At 36.6% G+C, this 17,247-nt stretch overlaps 2 protein-coding genes, 1 long non-coding RNA gene and 1 pseudogene across 3 annotated transcripts; all 4 read right to left on the bottom strand.

Annotated features, from left to right (window-relative positions):
• Positions 1-2,760: 2,760 nt before the first annotated feature.
• On the bottom strand, positions 2,761-8,455 carry LOC107721352 (macoilin-like). Its single transcript, XM_016529323.1, has 9 exons — positions 8,221-8,455; positions 6,816-6,957; positions 6,488-6,614; positions 6,245-6,368; positions 5,955-6,124; positions 5,052-5,481; positions 4,785-4,943; positions 3,375-3,545; positions 2,761-3,154 (listed from the first exon to the last, which is right to left on the bottom strand). The coding sequence occupies exons 1-9, from the start codon at positions 8,295-8,297 to the stop codon at positions 2,983-2,985; spliced, it is 1,572 nt and encodes a 523-aa protein (XP_016384809.1). The 5' UTR covers positions 8,298-8,455; the 3' UTR covers positions 2,761-2,982.
• Positions 8,325-17,247, bottom strand: part of LOC107721272 (protein SERAC1-like) — a 14,377-nt pseudogene continuing 5,454 nt past the window's right edge.
• On the bottom strand, positions 13,032-14,773 carry LOC107721375 (general transcription factor IIH subunit 5-like). Its single transcript, XM_016529362.1, has 3 exons — positions 14,219-14,773; positions 13,946-14,056; positions 13,032-13,533 (listed from the first exon to the last, which is right to left on the bottom strand). Exons 2-3 carry the CDS (start codon positions 13,978-13,980, stop codon positions 13,353-13,355), a joined length of 216 nt encoding a protein of 71 aa, XP_016384848.1. The 5' UTR covers positions 13,981-14,056; positions 14,219-14,773; the 3' UTR covers positions 13,032-13,352.
• Positions 14,840-16,349, bottom strand: LOC107721376 (uncharacterized). The gene is made up of 5 exons (XR_001637703.1): positions 16,245-16,349; positions 16,030-16,138; positions 15,551-15,733; positions 15,295-15,429; positions 14,840-15,179 (listed from the first exon to the last, which is right to left on the bottom strand). It is a non-coding gene; the product is annotated as an uncharacterized LOC107721376 (long non-coding RNA).

Raw genomic sequence — 17,247 nt, 5'->3', positions numbered from 1 at the left:
CTCTTTTTACTATTTTTAACGCTGTTGTAAATCCAACTGTTTGTGAGTACCCAGATGTGTCAAAAACTATGTGTGATGACTTTCTTAGATTTTTTATTAATAAGATCAGTGATATCAGGTTGGGGATATCTCCACCTGCTTTTGATCCTTCTGTTTCTTCTGTTTGTTCTGTTGAGTTCAGCCAGTTTGAACCTATTTCTCTTATACATCTTCAAGAAATAGTGTATCAGTTAAAGCCGTCTGGCTCCTCCATTGATTCTATTCCACCATATTTCCTGAAACAAGTTTTTGATGCAGTGGGTCCCTATCTTGTGACCATGATACATAGATGTTTTGAGACTAGTACTGTGCCAGATGTGTTAAAACATGCTACAGTCTATCCCTTGCTTAAGAGGCCGAACCTAGATCCTTCTGTTTTAGCCAATTATAGACTCATTTCAAATCGGTCTTTTATTTCAAAGATCTTAGAAAAAGTAGTCCTGCAACAGCTACAAAATTTTTTAGATGAAAATAAGATCTTTGAGGTCTTTCAATCAGGTTTTAGAAAACACCACTCGACTGAGACTGCACTTCTGAAAGTTTTAAATGATATTCTATTAACTGGTGACGCTGGGGATCATGCTGTGCTTGTGCTCCTAGACTTGAGCGCTGCTTTTGACACTGTGGACCACGCTATCCTGCTTGCTCGCTTGGAGCACTGTGTAGGCATAAAAGGAAGTGCTCTTGAATGGTTTAAATCTTATTTCTCCAATCGAAGTTTTAGAGTTAACATTGGTGAACGCTTTTCTGAGGTAGCTTCTTTGTCATGTGGTGTTCCCCAGGGATCCATATTGGCGCCTATTCTTTTTTCGTTGTACATGCTCCCATTGGGTTCTATTTTTAGGAAGCATGGTCTGTCTTTCCATTGCTATGCAGATGACACTCAAATCTATCTGCCCTTAAAACAGAGTTCAAATGGTCTGGAAGCACTTATGTCTTGCCTGTCTGATGTGAAAGCCTGGTTGTCTTTAAATTTTCTTAATTTCAATGAGAGTAAAACTGAAATAATTGTGTTTGGTCCGTCGGATTCTCGTAGTACACCGAAAGTAAATCTTGGCGATTTAACCTCTTCCGTGAAGCCTTGGGTAAAAAATCTGGGTGTTATTTTTGATGATGGTTTAAAATTTGATAAACAGATAAATACGGTGGTCAAGTCCTGCTTTTTTCAGCTTCGACTTCTAGCAAAAGTAAAACCTATTTTGTCTAGTAAAAATTTTGAAAAAGTAATTCATGCTTTTATTACATCTAGATTAGACTACTGCAACTCGCTGTATTTTGGGATTGGTCAGTCAGCCCTATCCCGCTTGCAGATAGTTCAAAATGCAGCTGCAAGGCTTTTAACGAGTACCAAAAAACGGGATCATATTACACCAGTTTTACGTTCTCTGCTCTGGTTGCCTGTGCGCTATCGAGTTAATTTAAAATTCTTCTCTTAGTGTTTAAATCATTAAATGGTTTGGCCCCTGCTTATTTATCTGATTTATTGACTGAACATCGGCCCCTCTTGTCTCTCCGGTCGTCCAACCAGAGATTATTATGCATCCCAAAGTCGAAGCTTAAATGCAGGGGTGACCGCGCTTTCTCAGTTGCTGCCCCTAGATTGTGGAATGCTCTGCCCCACTGTATTAGATCTGCACCTTCACTATCTGTTTTTAAATCCATGTTGAAAACCTACCTTTTTGACTTGGCGTTTTATCAATGAGAACTTTCTACTGTACTGTTTCTTTTAGTAATTATTTTGTATTGTCTTATTGAAATGTTTTTATTGTGCAGCACATTGGTCAACCCACGGTTGTGTTTAATAGTGCTATATAAATAAAATTGACATTGACATTGACATTCTACTAACATAGTACGTTCTGTAGAATGTTTTCTGACAATTTTTGTCGAATCTGACAGCTCCAGTGGTATTATGGGATAGCAAAGTGTCCACTGGTTGCACACTTCAGAATTTTTGTGAATGCAGTATGTTATTCAGGTTTTTTTTTCACAAACAATTTCATAAATATTGGATATTTGGGCATCCAACTCATTTGACACACTGCTTTTCATCCGATAAGGTACCCAGAGATTTATTATTTATTATTTTTCCTATTTCCTTTGGTTGCTACTCGATGCAAAGAAATTACACACTTCATCTTTAAAGCAACTGTATGTAGTTTTGTGTATTTTTGCTACTTTGAAGCCCCCTACAGTTAAGTGAGTGGAATTGACTCGTAATTACTCTGAATAGCCCACACGACATTTGTTGCTGTCGTAAAGCAATCCATCCGTATGGAATTTCGTACCCACTCACCAAACTCCCAGAACAGACGTTTCAAGGTAAAAAAAAAAAAAAAAGAAGTAAAGTAAGTGCAATTGTTTTAAATGTTTGTTTCCAACTTAAGGAGTCATTACAGGAGAATATACTGTTGTAAATTTTACATGTGTGATGGCTATTGAAAAAATTGTCTATTTAAAAAAATAATAATAATCAAATGTTGTATGCACAAATTTAGTTTAATAAATATCTGTGAGTCCAGCAGAGTTGAATTCCCTTGGGTCATACTTGCATTACTCTGTCAATACCAAAACAAAATAAAAATTTTTTAAATTCTTTCCAATAAATGAGAAAATTGTTCAAAATTTTGTTAAATTCATCATGATACAACAATTTGCAGGTTGCACAATAATTTCTGAAAGATCTGGTTTCTGTTTTGGCATGGTTTAAATAGCAGATGGCAATAACAGCATTTAAACTGGGCGAGGAACAAGAAATAATGACAACAAAAGAAAAAAACTCAGAATCAGCATTCGGCACAGAAACGTTCACCCACCCCAACCAAAAAAAAGAAAAGAGCCACAGGCTAAGCACCACAGACAGCAAGCTACCAGATCTGACATGTGTCAGAACATGAAGAACATAAAAATATGAATCACAAACATCCAGCACAACACAACTATTCAATGCAGTATGTAACTGAACAGATCTACGAACGCGTCCTTTACCTCCACTTCATTCTCTAGAGCTATCATTCGATTTTCTTTCTCCTGATATTCCAGCTGTAGTTGTTTGTACTCTGAGTCTAGATCTTTAGCTTTTTTCCTCAACATTTGAGTTTCACTGTGTTCTTGCCTATAGTGGATGGAAAAAATACAACATTTTACAGGTTTATTTTTGCCATTGCTATTTTGCATTAAGAATTCTACTGCCAATTATAACCATAATTAAAAAGCAGGACATTTAGACCTAGTCTCAAAGACACAGATTAAAAAATTCAAAATCGCATTGACAAGATTAATATACTGTATGCATATGTATGCCTCTTGCGCTACTGCTTTATTAATACAATTACCTGTGTGATGCGCTCCGAAGTAAAATCGTTGCTTCATCAAATTTTTGGGCTCTGACTTCTGCAAGTTGTTTTTCTACTGCAACTCGAGCCTCTGTTTCTATTCTGATTTTCTTTTCCAGCAAGGAACAGTTTTGTTTGTCCTTCTGTCTGGATTTTGTGAGACACTGAATCCTGCACAGCAGAGCACCACAGAATTTAAAGGAACAGCGTTAGATTTTGTCAAATTGCACTTACTCTTACAGTAAGAAAAGCATGAGCTATCTTTAAAGCACATCGTTCATTTGTAATGTACACAATACCGTTGAAGAGATTTTTTTAATGTTGTTGAAAGAAGTCTCTTATGCTCAGCAAGGTTGCCTTTATATGATCAAAAAGCATATACTGTTTTCTATTTTAATATATTTTAAAGTTTATTCCTGTGATGACAAAGCTGAATTTTCAGCAACCATCACTCCAGTTTTCAGTGTCACATGATCCTTCAGAAATCATTTTAATAAGCTGATTTTCTGCTCAAGAAACATTTCTTATTATCATAAATGTTAAAAACAGTTGTGCTGCTTAATATTTTTGTCAAAACTGATAATTTTGTAGGGGGTGGAACACTTCAGTGGGACAAAAGTTGGTGGTTGTGATGAAAATGTTGGGAGAGTTCTAAATATGAATATTTGTACACAAATATTTAAATAGTTTTTGCTTTTAATAGATTAGTTATTATTATTATTTAAATTATAATAAATAATATTTTTATGATGGATCTGCATAGTTTAAGTTTAAAAGTCTGAGACAAAAGGTCAAACAATCCAGTCTATACATAAAAGCTGGAAAACTATTAAAGTGTTAAGTAAGAAACACCCATATGTGTGATATATAAACACAAACATCAGTCAAACATCAAGCAGCGTGACCTAACATCAACCCAGATCACTAATGCCAAGACCAACAGGAAGAGATCAGAATTCAGTGTCACATGATCCTTCAGAAATCATTTTAATAAGCTGATTTTCTGCTCAAGAAACATTTCTTATTATCATAAATGTTAAAAACAGTTGTGCTGCTTAATATTTTTGTCAAAACTGATAATTTTGTAGAATTAACTTAAAAAGAACATTTATTTGAAATGCATTTTTTGTAACATTATGTCTTTGCTGTGACTTTTGATCAATTGAATGCATCCTTGCCGAAAGTCTAATTTCATATGTATCATAATTACACTAAGTTTAAAAGTCTGAGACAAAAGGTCAAACAATCCAGTCTATACATAAAAGCTGGAAAACTATTAAAGTGTTAAGTAAGAAACACCCATATGTGTGATATATAAACACAAACATCAGTCAAACATCAAGCAGCGTGACCTAACATCAACCCAGATCACTAATGCCAAGACCAACAGGAAGATATCAGAAGACTCACTTGTTTTGCAGCAGTTCATTTGCATGTCTGAGCAGAGAGACTTCAGGGCGCAGACTGTGTTCACTGTTGGTCAGATTACAAATGTGACTGCGCAGCTCTTGCTCGCTCTGTCTGCTCGCCTGCAGCTCTCCCTTCAGCTTCCTCATTTCTTGTTCCAGCCTGTGGAGCAGATGGAGATCACAGTGTAACTGTACTCGAAAATTCATTAACCATCTTCCACAGTCCATTACAATCAGTGCATATAGAAATGAAATAACATAAACACACTTCAGCATCTGCTCAGCATGTGGGTTCGGAGGACTTGGGGAGATGTTTGACGAGCACTTTTCAGCAGAGTCCCCTATTGTGTTGATGGCTTTGGGGGCTTTCTGCCTCTTCTCCCCTTTGCTGTTAGGGATATTCACTGAACCTCGATGCACTTTAGGCAAGGAGCTCTTGGAGGGTCTTTGAGCTTTGCTGCTCTGATCCTCCTGAGGTAGGTTTTCAGTCATTTCTAGCATGGACGTAGAGTCCAAATGAAGTTCACCTCCACGGTGCTTGGGTCCTGGAGTTTGTGGATTTGTGTCTCTTTCGGGTCTCGCAGGAAGTCTGTGGATTTGAAGGCAGTCTTCCATGTTTTGTTTGTCCTCTGAGGTGATGGAATCGGATGGACACTGGTATTGCGTCGGCCTAGATTTGGCCACCCTATATTTGGGATCTGTACAAAGACATTTGTCACAATTTTACATTTTTTGAACTTCATCACGTTATTTTTATTTATTTTTTAAATGCATTTTATAAGAATGCGCGTCAAAGACTGACACGGAAGATATGAAATTGTTGAATAAAGTTGTTATTTTTGTTTTCTTTGCGCACAAAAAGCATTCTCGTACTTTCATAACATTATGGTTGAACACATGGACTATTTCAATGATGTCCTTACTACCTTTCTGGGCCTTGAACATGTCAGTTGTGTTGCTGTCTGGGTCAGAAAGCTCTTGCATTTCATCAAAAAAATCTTAATTTGTGTTCTGAAGATGAACGAAGGTCTTACGGGTTTGGAACGATGTGAGGGTGAATTATTAATGACAGAATTTTCTTTTTTTGTGTGTGAACTATCCCTTTAAACTATTGAACTTTTTAAAAAGATAGCTACATATTACATGATACTTTAAAAGAAATGATACATACCTTCCATCCACAATTTTGGGTACAGGTGCACGTAAGGAGGTAGGGATTGTTGCAGGACATCCATGTGGAGGTCATTCTCACTCTGAACTGATTTCTGAGTGCGCAGCTTAAACATACTGGAGAAGTAGCATGTTGCATCAAATCCCATATACACTAGTGGATAACCAATGCTGGAAGAAATAATAATAGCTTGTGTTAAATTACAGTATGAAACACAGCTGGTAAAATTAGTGTTAATTTAAAACCCATATTACATTCAGCTCTAAAATAAATTGCCAATCAGAACCTACCAGTGTGCAGCAAATAGATGGGACAGATTTGCATGAGGGCTTTTCAGGTCCCGCAACCGTAGAGAGGCCTCCATATACACTAAGAGTATCCATAATGTCACAGTTGACATACAGATTCCCTTTTCTGCAAATAAATAATGTATATATGTAAATGAATGTTTATATCCATAATACTTCCAAGGGCACAGTGGCTCTGTAAGTGTTAATTAAATGGCAAGCTGATTAAAAGCGTTTAGGGCTCACCTGTATGCCACATATAGTTGAGTAAGACATATGTGCTGGCTGCAAAAAACAGCCAGTGTAAGGGTACAAAAATGAAACAGAATAAGTCCAGGGTAACTGCTGCACACACGAAAACAACACAGATGGCCTGTAATAGAAAAGCAGAGGTTTGTTGGTTTAATATCTATTTAATATCTATTGTTTCTTTTAAAAAAAGAAACATTCAGGAACACAACATAATGAAAAAGAAAATGGAGCAAGAAAATTCATTTATAATGACAGATGGGGTTTTGTTATTATTTTAAAAGCAAACAATACAGCTGAATGTGCAGAGCAGAAAATTGCCTACCAGTCCATGACAGTGAAATGTGGTGTAGACGGTCCCTAGAAAGAGCCAACATGGCCACAGGTATTCCAGTCTGAACTCCAGAACAAAGTCAGCTAACAGCACCAGCATCCAGACGATCATGAACTTCAGAACAGAGTACGCGCTGAAAACAGGACATTTAAAATGACTTACTATTAGATTGTTTTTAAAGAAAATGTCATCAATGTTACAGATACAATTATGTGAATTATTTTTAAGTAAGAAAAATAATATAAAATTATGATAACTATGTAAAAAAATAAAAATGCATCTTTCTAAAGTCAAAACAGACTGTCAAAACATAAGTCCTTATACAACTACAAAACGCGCGTCCTCTGTGTTTATACTTTTTTTTTTATAACTTCATGTTGACAAAAAGACAAAAAATATTTTCTGTATATCAAAGAAAAAAATGAACAAGCATATACATGAGATGTAAAGGCGCAGAAAGTAAGTTCTTGAAGACGTTACAATCCATGTTTTGGTCGCACAGTCTATTGTGCTCCATTCCTTTGTTCAGGCTTTCTGCGCTCCACATCCCTTTGTGTTTGGTAACCATGGCAACATTTCATCTTCTGCATCAGCACCTAAACGTCGAATCTCCAGTGTTGCCATGGCTATTTAAAGAACAAGAAACCGTTTCAGGAGAAATCTGTGCACGTTCATTTAGGTTATTGTCCAGATCACTACACTATATAAATAAGAGACGGGGTCCGTTCAGATACACTGCCGTGTTTACCTCACTAGAAACAATAGTCTGGAATCAGCGAACCTGATAAAATACAAAATGCACCAATAACTTACGAACACAGCTCTGGATACTATTACATATTATATAAATGTATAAATATGCATAATTTAAGGTACAGCAAAATAATCCCTGAGAAAAATCTTACATAAACGACAGTTAGAGGCCCTTGTCAGTTTGTCTGTGTTTTCAGACAGTCTGTTTTTCAGACATCGAATTGTCATGAAGAAATAACATGACTACTTGTTAGCTGACGCTGCATCAAATCACATTAATAATAGATAGGTTTACTAATACCGAAACGTGAAATAAGAAAAATAGTGTAGCATTTCTTTATAATATGCAACGCTAAATTCAATTGGAGGATATTTTTGTTATTAAAATATTTTGTTAGCAACTTGGCCCGCTGCACTGTTTTTACACCAAATGTTATAGATTCGGCCTTGTATGCATCCATTAAATCACAGCGAGCATTAGCTCGGAATTAAACCCCGGTTTGTTATCATATCGGGAGATGCTGTTTGTTTATTGTTTGCGTCAATCCGCTCAGCGCGCTATGAATAGCCAAGCGCGAGCCATTCAGGTGAAAACGAATAAGAGCAATAACAAAACAACAAAGCAGCGCGCGCGGTGTCATACCTTTCGGAAATCTTTTCTGTGAGTTTAATCTTTTTCATTTTCTTTAGCCTGCCTATATCCATGTAGCGTTTCTTCATATTATGGCTTCCGGTCCTCCTGGCTATTTAGTCCATTAAACAGGCAATTGTAGTAAGACTGGAGGTCTCATTTACAGTAACCTGAGCAGAAGCGCTTTGTGCGTTAGTGGAGGTGGATGTGCGCACGCTCGAGAACTTCACACAGAACCCAGCGCCACGACGAGGTGCATGGAAGTACATCTGCGCTGTCTGGAGAACAAGAGACTCGGAAAAATGCTGCCAAAACATTGTGGCAAATGATAGATAGATGCGGTTTAAATTTTAATCAAAATCAACATTATTCATTTATTTTTTTTAAATGAATTTCAAACGGTTGTTATGAGGCTGTCCAAATCATAGTGAACTGACCATTTGAAATAATAAACAGCTGCAGCTCTCTTATTTGTATTACTTTGATTAGGCTCACACAGACAGAGAGACGGACAGACAGACAGACAGACAGACAGACAGATAGATAGATAGACAGATAGATAGACAAACATATATTAGATAGATAGATATAGATAGATAAACAGAGACAGAGACATATATATTAGAGAGTTAGATAGATAGATAGATAGATAGGCTATAGACTGATCTGCAAAGATGTCAACAATTCTGTTTCTTTCAATAAATATGGGGTGCTGTGTGTACATTAATGAGGAAAAAAAATTAACTTAAATGATTTTAGCAAATGGCTGCAATATAACAAAGAGTGAAAAATTTAAGGGGGTCTGAATACTTTCCGTACCCACTGTATATATATATATCTGACCTTAGGCCAGCATTCAGTGTAGTCCTCTCGAACCCCTTCCACCTTGTCATCTTCCGCCACATCAAGGTCCTTTTGACGCCAAGTTTTAAAAGCTGCTCCCAAGAGGCCGTGCACAAAGAGAACATCAGCTTTGATTGGCTGACTGAATATAAAGAATGGAAGACATAATTAATCCTCACTAAACAAAAGACCTTTTCATACATATTCGGCAAAGATGCATTAAACTGATCAAAAGTTAGACTTTTATAAGCTTTTATAACGTTACAACAGATTTCCCAAAAATATTAAGCAGGACAATAGTTTTGAACACTGGTAAGATGTTGCTTGAGCAGCAAATCAGCATATCAGAATGATTTCTTAAGGAGACTGCTGAAAATTCAGCTTTGCCATCACAGGAATAAATTACATTTTAAAATATATTACAATAAAAACAGTTATTGTAAATATAGACAAACATATATTAGATAGATAGATGATAGATATAGATAGATAAACAGAGACAGAGACATATATATTAGATAGATAGATAGATAGATAGATAGGCTATAGACTGACAGACAGACATACATATATTAGATAGATAGATAGATAGACAAACATATATTAGATAGATAGATGATAGATATAGATAGATAAACAGAGACAGAGACATATATATTAGATAGATAGATAGATAGACTGACAGGCAGACAGACAGGCATATATTAGATAGATAGATAGATAGACACAAACATATATTAGATAGATAGACTGACAGATATAGACAGTCAGACAGACAGATAGGTAGACAGACAGACAGATAGATATATAGATAGACAGACAGACATAGACAGATAGATCTATATCATAGCTGTATTGTTAGGTAATAAAATAAACTGGATGTAACACTACAAAGCTATAGGTCTGACACACAATAACACTTCCTCTTACTTCCACATGATGGTCTTCTTAAAGAGGAAATGGCACCTTATTTTCAGATAGTGGTGTTGTATAGCCAGTCAGTTTTACTAGGTGAACTACTAGGTATTTCCAAGAGTGCACCGCACCACTTTCCCTTCCTTAATCAAAACATGCTGGATATTTTGGAAATATAATGCTGTTCACTATTTTGATTTTGCGGTTTGTTCTCCTCACACCAAAAGGTACCAATATCCTGATTACAGACACATCTCAGTTGTCTAAATGCCTTTTCAAACCCTTGTGCACGTGGCTTGAGCTGGTTTTTCACTAGAAAGAGAATAAACAGAAAAGGGAGCTTGGAATTTTACAAACTGGCACCTATCAATACAGCAGTCTTCTAATTTTTAAGGCTAATTATAATGTATGCAGGAAACAAATTAAGCACATTTTAAAAACTTTTAGTTTAAGTTTTTTTTATTTGATGCTTGTATATTATGCATGTATATAAATCACACTGTCATCAACCATCTGCTTTCAGTTTGTGAACAATTTTGAAATGCTGAAAAGATTCAAAAGAATGGAAGACATAATTAATCCTCACTAAACAAAAGACCTTTTCATACATATTCGGCAAAGATGCATTAAACTGATCAAAAGTTAGACTTTTATAAGCTTTTATAACGTTACAACAGATTTCCCAAAAATATTAAGCAGGACAATAGTTTTGAACACTGGTAAGATGTTGCTTGAGCAGCAAATCAGCATATCAGAATGATTTCTTAAGGAGACTGCTGAAAATTCAGCTTTGCCATCACAGGAATAAATTACATTTTAAAATATATTACAATAAAAACAGTTATTGTAACAATGTTACAATACTACTGTTTTTACTGTATTTTTGATCAAATAAATGCAGACTTGGTGAGCATAAGTGGAAGTTCATATAAGCATGCATACTTAGTGCGGCATTGTGGGTGCAATATGTAAACACCATCCTGGTACTTCTGCCTTACTGCATCTCTGTCCAAATTGGCTAAAGCACGGGCAGCATGAGATGCCTGCATGATGTGTGGTGACTGGATCATCTCAGCCAGGACAGCCACCCAACCTAAAGGTCAACCACAAAAGAGAATAAAGAACTACTCTTTTCAACATAAAATCAGTTATTCTAAAATATAAAGCTAACCTGACTGTACTATGGCTGTGTGCAAGCTGTCATTCAGGGTGAGGTTTCCAATAATTCGCACAATGTTGCGCTGAATTTTCGGAGAGTCTCTGCGAAGCTGGTAGACTCTTTGCAAAAGCAGCAGTCCTCCATTAGCAACAACGTGGTCACAATGACTTTGGACCTGTGAACAAAGAACAATTAAATGCTTTGAATTGATTCGTTTATTTAAGTCAAATTCTTGATTAAAACCAATCAACTGAAGGTACACCTCAAGAAGATCTACAAAACATCACTCTACACACACAAGCATCCTGTCTTCTTTGATCATTGCTTACTTCCTTGCTACACAAATACATGTCACTTTGCAGAGTTTGTAAACCTTCACCTTTGAGTGCTGCACCAGGGCCTGCAGGCAGAACGTCTCCACCTTCTCAGAGGGGGTGGAAGTCAGGCTTTGGGCATAGGGCAACCCATTTCCTCCAAAACACCACAGCCCTCCCTATAATCACAGACCAAAATGCACAGCTAACACAGTGACACTTTTATATGGATATAAATTTGAGTGAAATAAATACAATGGGTGCTTAAACACTTTTTCAGGATCCTTGATTCAAGAAGTGTTTTTTCCATTCATTTTCCCATAGGGAATTTAAAAATGACTTGGTACATGGTAAATCACAATATTACAAAGCCAAAAAAGTATTCGAAAGAATACTTTCTGAGGAATAAATACACACAAATATTTAGGTAGTTTGAGAACGTACATGTAGGTTATTGTTAAACAAACTATGGAGATTTGTAGGAACTGTTGCACTCTATAGTTTGACTATGTATGTCTCACCCGTTGAGAGGCTAGTGATTGGCTGCTCTCTCTTAATGCCAGAGAGGTGAAGTACTGCACACACTGATCCACCTCCGACTGGGGCAGAGATGCCAGTAACTGCCTAAGCCCATCTTCAATCGATATATCCTATAATACATGCACAAAACTTTAGCACAGATATCTGACATTACACAGCAGTTCAATTTGGCTATTGTCTGAACGATAGCTACCCACATCGTCAGTATGCGGCAGTGGAGCTGGAGGGAGAAAGAAGCGCAGGTCCACGTTAGGCATGCGGGCGAGAGCCACAGCTGTGCGCTGATCTACCACCTGTGCTGCAGTCTGGTACTGATAATCTGTGATGGACAAGACAAAAGACCATTCAGAGCTCACAGAGTTATAGTGAATTATTTTTCTTTGGTAGGCAAAGGGGTCTGCGCAATAGAAATAGGTTTTGCTGAGCAAGAGCAACAGCAAGTTTTCAGTAAATTCAGCAGAACTTGACATTTTATAATAATGAATTGAAGTGTGCTGCCATCTCTCACCCTGCCAGTGGTGATTCTGGGCCAGTTCCTGCACCGCCTGCTGTCTAACGGCCCGGTCGGCAGAGCGGGTTTTCTTCAGCAGCACCCATAGCGCACATTCATGAGGGCACATGATGGTCTTCTTAAAGAGGAAATGGCACCTTATTTTCAGATAGTGGTGTTGTATAGCCAGTCAGTTTTACTAGGTGAACTACTAGGTATTTCCAAGAGTGCACCGCACCACTTTCCCTTCCTTAATCAAAACATGCTGGATATTTTGGAAATATAATGCTGTTCACTATTTTGATTTTGCGGTTTGTTCTCCTCACACCAAAAGGTACCAATATCCTGATTACAGACACATCTCAGTTGTCTAAATGCCTTTTCAAACCCTTGTGCACGTGGCTTGAGCTGGTTTTTCACTAGAAAGAGAATAAACAGAAAAGGGAGCTTGGAATTTTACAAACTGGCACCTATCAATACAGCAGTCTTCTAATTTTTAAGGCTAATTATAATGTATGCAGGAAACAAATTAAGCACATTTTAAAAACTTTTAGTTTAAGTTTTTTTTATTTGATGCTTGTATATTATGCATGTATATAAATCACACTGTCATCAACCATCTGCTTTCAGTTTGTGAACAATTTTGAAATGCTGAAAAGATTCAAGAAGCTGTCTTTGAAACATATGCAACATAAAGCATATAATTCTGTCAGCTGAAAAATGTATGCAACACAGTCAAACTAAAACAAGGATAACAGGCATCATCCTAGTAGCCAGTCATCTATATATTTTAGGTGCATCTGTGTTTGTGCAATTGTGCTGAAAGAATCTCCACATCCATCTGCTCCTACAGATTGTAAGGTCTGCTGTCAGATTCAGACATTTATTTCTGGGTGATGGGGAATGAATTCTGGTCCATCAGTTCTCCTACTTGCTCCTGAAGAATCTGCACAACTTCAGCTAGGATGAAAACATGCGTCTCGTCCAAATCCTGGATGATAAATTTCTTCCCCAATGCTGACGTCTCGTCCAGATATAGAAGAAATTGCTTCATAGCTGGGTCACTGTTTCATATTTTAAAAGAAGGATCATAAATGATGGTGCACTGCTGCATTACTTTATTTTAAAAGTGCACTCATATTTTTTTTTTTGATACCTTGTGCCAAAATTTTCAGTTACAGGTAACACTGAAGAAACACTTTAGTCAGTCAACCACAAATATTAATAGATAAGCAAGTATATAAGCGGATCCAAGATCAAGTGAATGGTACTTCTGCTGGTCACGCGATGTTACCCATGTGGCGACCCGCTCCATGTAAAATAAAACGGCTTTAGACTACTTATCTCTTCATCTACTGTAAGTCTATATGACTTCACATAGATTTTTTTTAAATTATTGTTTATTTCTAAGTTTAAAATTTTTAATCATAGAAAAAATACTGAATGCACCTTTAAATCGTTATATGTAAAACTTACCATTCAACGAGAACTCCTTTCAAGACATTAACCATTTTGGACGGGATGTGTTAACACTTCTGTTTCTTCAGTTAAAGCCTATGTATCTACAAAAGGCAAAATTGTTCTGAACTGAGAAATAATAACAAAAAGTTAGCAGGTTAACGCTACCGTGAATGTTTGTACGTCACAAATGTTTCACATACTGTGCGTATCTCCAAACATATATTCGCAAATCATATACATCTAAAAACAAGCAGTTTTTGAAAATTAAAAAAAAAAAATCATTCTTACATGATTTTTATTGTGTTTATCTGTCAATTGTCAATTTGTTTTAAGCCTACAGTGTCCACCGTCTACTAACAACGGTCTTCCTCTAGTAACAGACTAATGTTCGATCTGTGAGCTCTACTGCACTCTGCTGGCCTGGAGCGCACTGTTTCTCTGAAAAGAAAAGGCTGCATTATAGCTATAGTAAAAGTATCTGATTTAAGTGGAATATAAAGTTAGGACACACAACTTTATTCAGTGTGATAAACATTTGGCAATAATTGTGTCTTGCACATACTCAACATCAAAATAAAAGTAATATGGTCCTATGCAAGTACTACAATTAATCCATTAGTACAAAAATAGTGGCAAATTACAGCCAGCATCAGTACCAACCTGTGAGTCTGAGGTAGGGATACAAAGAAGGCTGGTGAGTTAAGAAAAAGGCTAGTTTTCAGCTTCTTCCAAGAAAAATAAATAATATAAATAAAATGGACTTTCTATAAATGATTATTTTAAACATAATATACTTGATACTCATTTCAATTTGTTATAGCTTCCGGTTAAAATAAATGCCGAAAAGTGCTCATTCCAAATTACTGAAATGAAATACAGTACAAGGTAACGGTGAAGTGGGCAAAGCACATTAAAAGTTAAACCCAGAGGTTTTAACAAAAAGCATATTCATAATGGCTTTATTGAATTAAAAAAATGAAAAGAAAAATCCAGTTGCAATTTTAGAACTTCCTTCTATTCATAGTTAACACTATCTTTTAAAATGTAATTGTTGAACCCTCAAGAGGCAATGAAATGGCAAGAGACCGGTTTTGGACTGTGGACTTAAGAGTTCATTTAATTCTCTGTCCTCCAAAAGCATCTCGAATAAACTGTAAAGTACGTTTATAGAGAAATTAGTCTTTTTTTTCTGGCTTGCAGGTGTTGAGGTGATCAACATCCACCTGGATGAGGTCCCCAATACCCAGATCTGAAAGAGCAAAAGGAGAATTTTTGTTTTCTGATACCAGGTACCTAAAACCGTCAGTTATTATGTAAAAATGATACATCACAATGCTGCTTGTTGTTCAATTATCCTGACCTACCTGCTGACTGCGATGGAACTACCAATATTTTGAGCATTGGCCCAATGTAGGTTGGTAGAGTTTCTGCAAAGCTAAGGACCTTGAACTCTTGTTCCTTTGCAATGTTCAGGAAATTTTCATTCAAGTCCCGTAACGCTGGAGAGTCGAAACAGGTGAACAGAAAAATTAAGTGCAAATTAGATTTAGAATCTTAATCTTAAGTGGAGGAATTAATATTGCATTCATATTTAGGGAACAAAAATAAATCACACTATACCTCTACATAGTTCTTTTACTTCAATGGAGGGAAACAGTAGGTATCGGACATTTACAGAATACTCTGCCATGAACGTGCCGTGATGAGGAACGCTGTAGAACAGAATTCCCTTTGTGTTCTTGATCAGCGGACTGAGATCAGGATCTTTAGAGGCATCTAAGAGCATCTTTTTCACAAGTAAACCTGTGACACAAGTTTTGATTTAGAGTTACAAATTGATTTTTTAGCTACAAACAGGGCTGCACAATTAATTAAAATACTGAATCACAATATGGCCTTGTGAGATTTTTAAACCTCTAAAATTAATATTAAACTCCCTGTTGAAACTAAAATTACATTTTTGTTATACATAAGCAGTCGCAATTTAAAATAGTAAAAAACCATTGTATTGCAAATAATTTAGACAGCTACACAAATATGATGTAGGAAGATTTAGAAAATTACTCTCATAGTTGGGTGCTGGTTATTCTAAGACCCACCATGGACTAACCTCCCATACTGTGGGCTACCCACACCACAGGTCTGTCCCCTACACCTGCATCCTTCAATTTCCTCAGCAGTTCCTGACTTCTGTAGGCCAAGGACTTCCTGTAAAACACAAAAATCAGGGACAAACATGGATATTTGGTATGCTATGTTGAGTTAATCATATAATTTAGTAATGCACAGCACACATCGGAAATTGACTGTTTACCTTTGGTTTTCAGCAGGACACTTAGCCTTCCAGTCACTTAAATGGGTGTCATACTCAACAGACAGGATTCTGAGGTTTGGACAGTCTGCAGCCAACCACGACTGTGGAAAATGCAAAAAAAAATAAAAAATCACTGACTTTAAACTTCAGCCAGACTTTCAAAATACCCCTGATGCCCTGTAATGCCATTACACTGCAAGTAATATTTGGGTACTCATGAGCTTCTTTAAAAAAAGTTTTCTTCAGCAGCACCCATAGCGCACATTCATGAGGGTCTGCGTCTAGATGACTGAGATGCTCTGATATAAACAAACATCAACATATGCTTATTTCACATAATTGCAAACACAGAGACATACTAGAAATGACTAATCAATGTTTATTTATAGAGCACATTTAAACACAACCGGGGTTTACCAAAGTGCTGTACAATGAATAAAATAATACCAATGAATTAAAAGGGAGCAAGATTAAAGTGGAAATTAAATCAAGTAAACAAGCAATAGACAATCAGCTTAATACGAGAGAGATCCAAAATAAAATACTTAAGTAATGGTAAAAGCCGGAGGAATAGATATGTCTTAAGATAGGATTTAAAAGCAGTGATGGATGGGGCCGGTCTAATGTAAATTATGTTAAAATCATGATTTAATATGAAGTCCCATCCTTGTTTCGTTGAATTGGCTACCTGTAAAATACAGAATTGAGTTCAAAATCCTGGTCATGGTATTTAAGTCTATTAATAACCGCACTCCACTTTATCTTGCAGATCTCCTCGTAAGACATGTTCCCTCTAGATCACTTAGATCCAGTGATCTGGCACTCTTAACAGTGCCCAGAACTAGATCTAGGCTCAAGGGTGATCGTGCGTTTGCGGTGAGCGGTCCAAATCTGTGGAATAAGCTGCCACTAGCTATCAGAACGGCACCGACTCTGGCTATTTTTAGATCCAAATTAAAAATTAATTTATTCTCTATGGCATTTTAAAATGGGTGTTGCTTTA

This window comes from Sinocyclocheilus rhinocerous, unplaced genomic scaffold, assembly GCF_001515625.1.
Source record: "Sinocyclocheilus rhinocerous isolate Xijiao unplaced genomic scaffold, SAMN03320098_v1.1 scaffold271, whole genome shotgun sequence".
In the NCBI taxonomy this organism is placed as follows: Eukaryota; Metazoa; Chordata; class Actinopteri; order Cypriniformes; family Cyprinidae; genus Sinocyclocheilus; species Sinocyclocheilus rhinocerous.
This window is presented reverse-complemented; position numbering and strand designations above follow the sequence as displayed.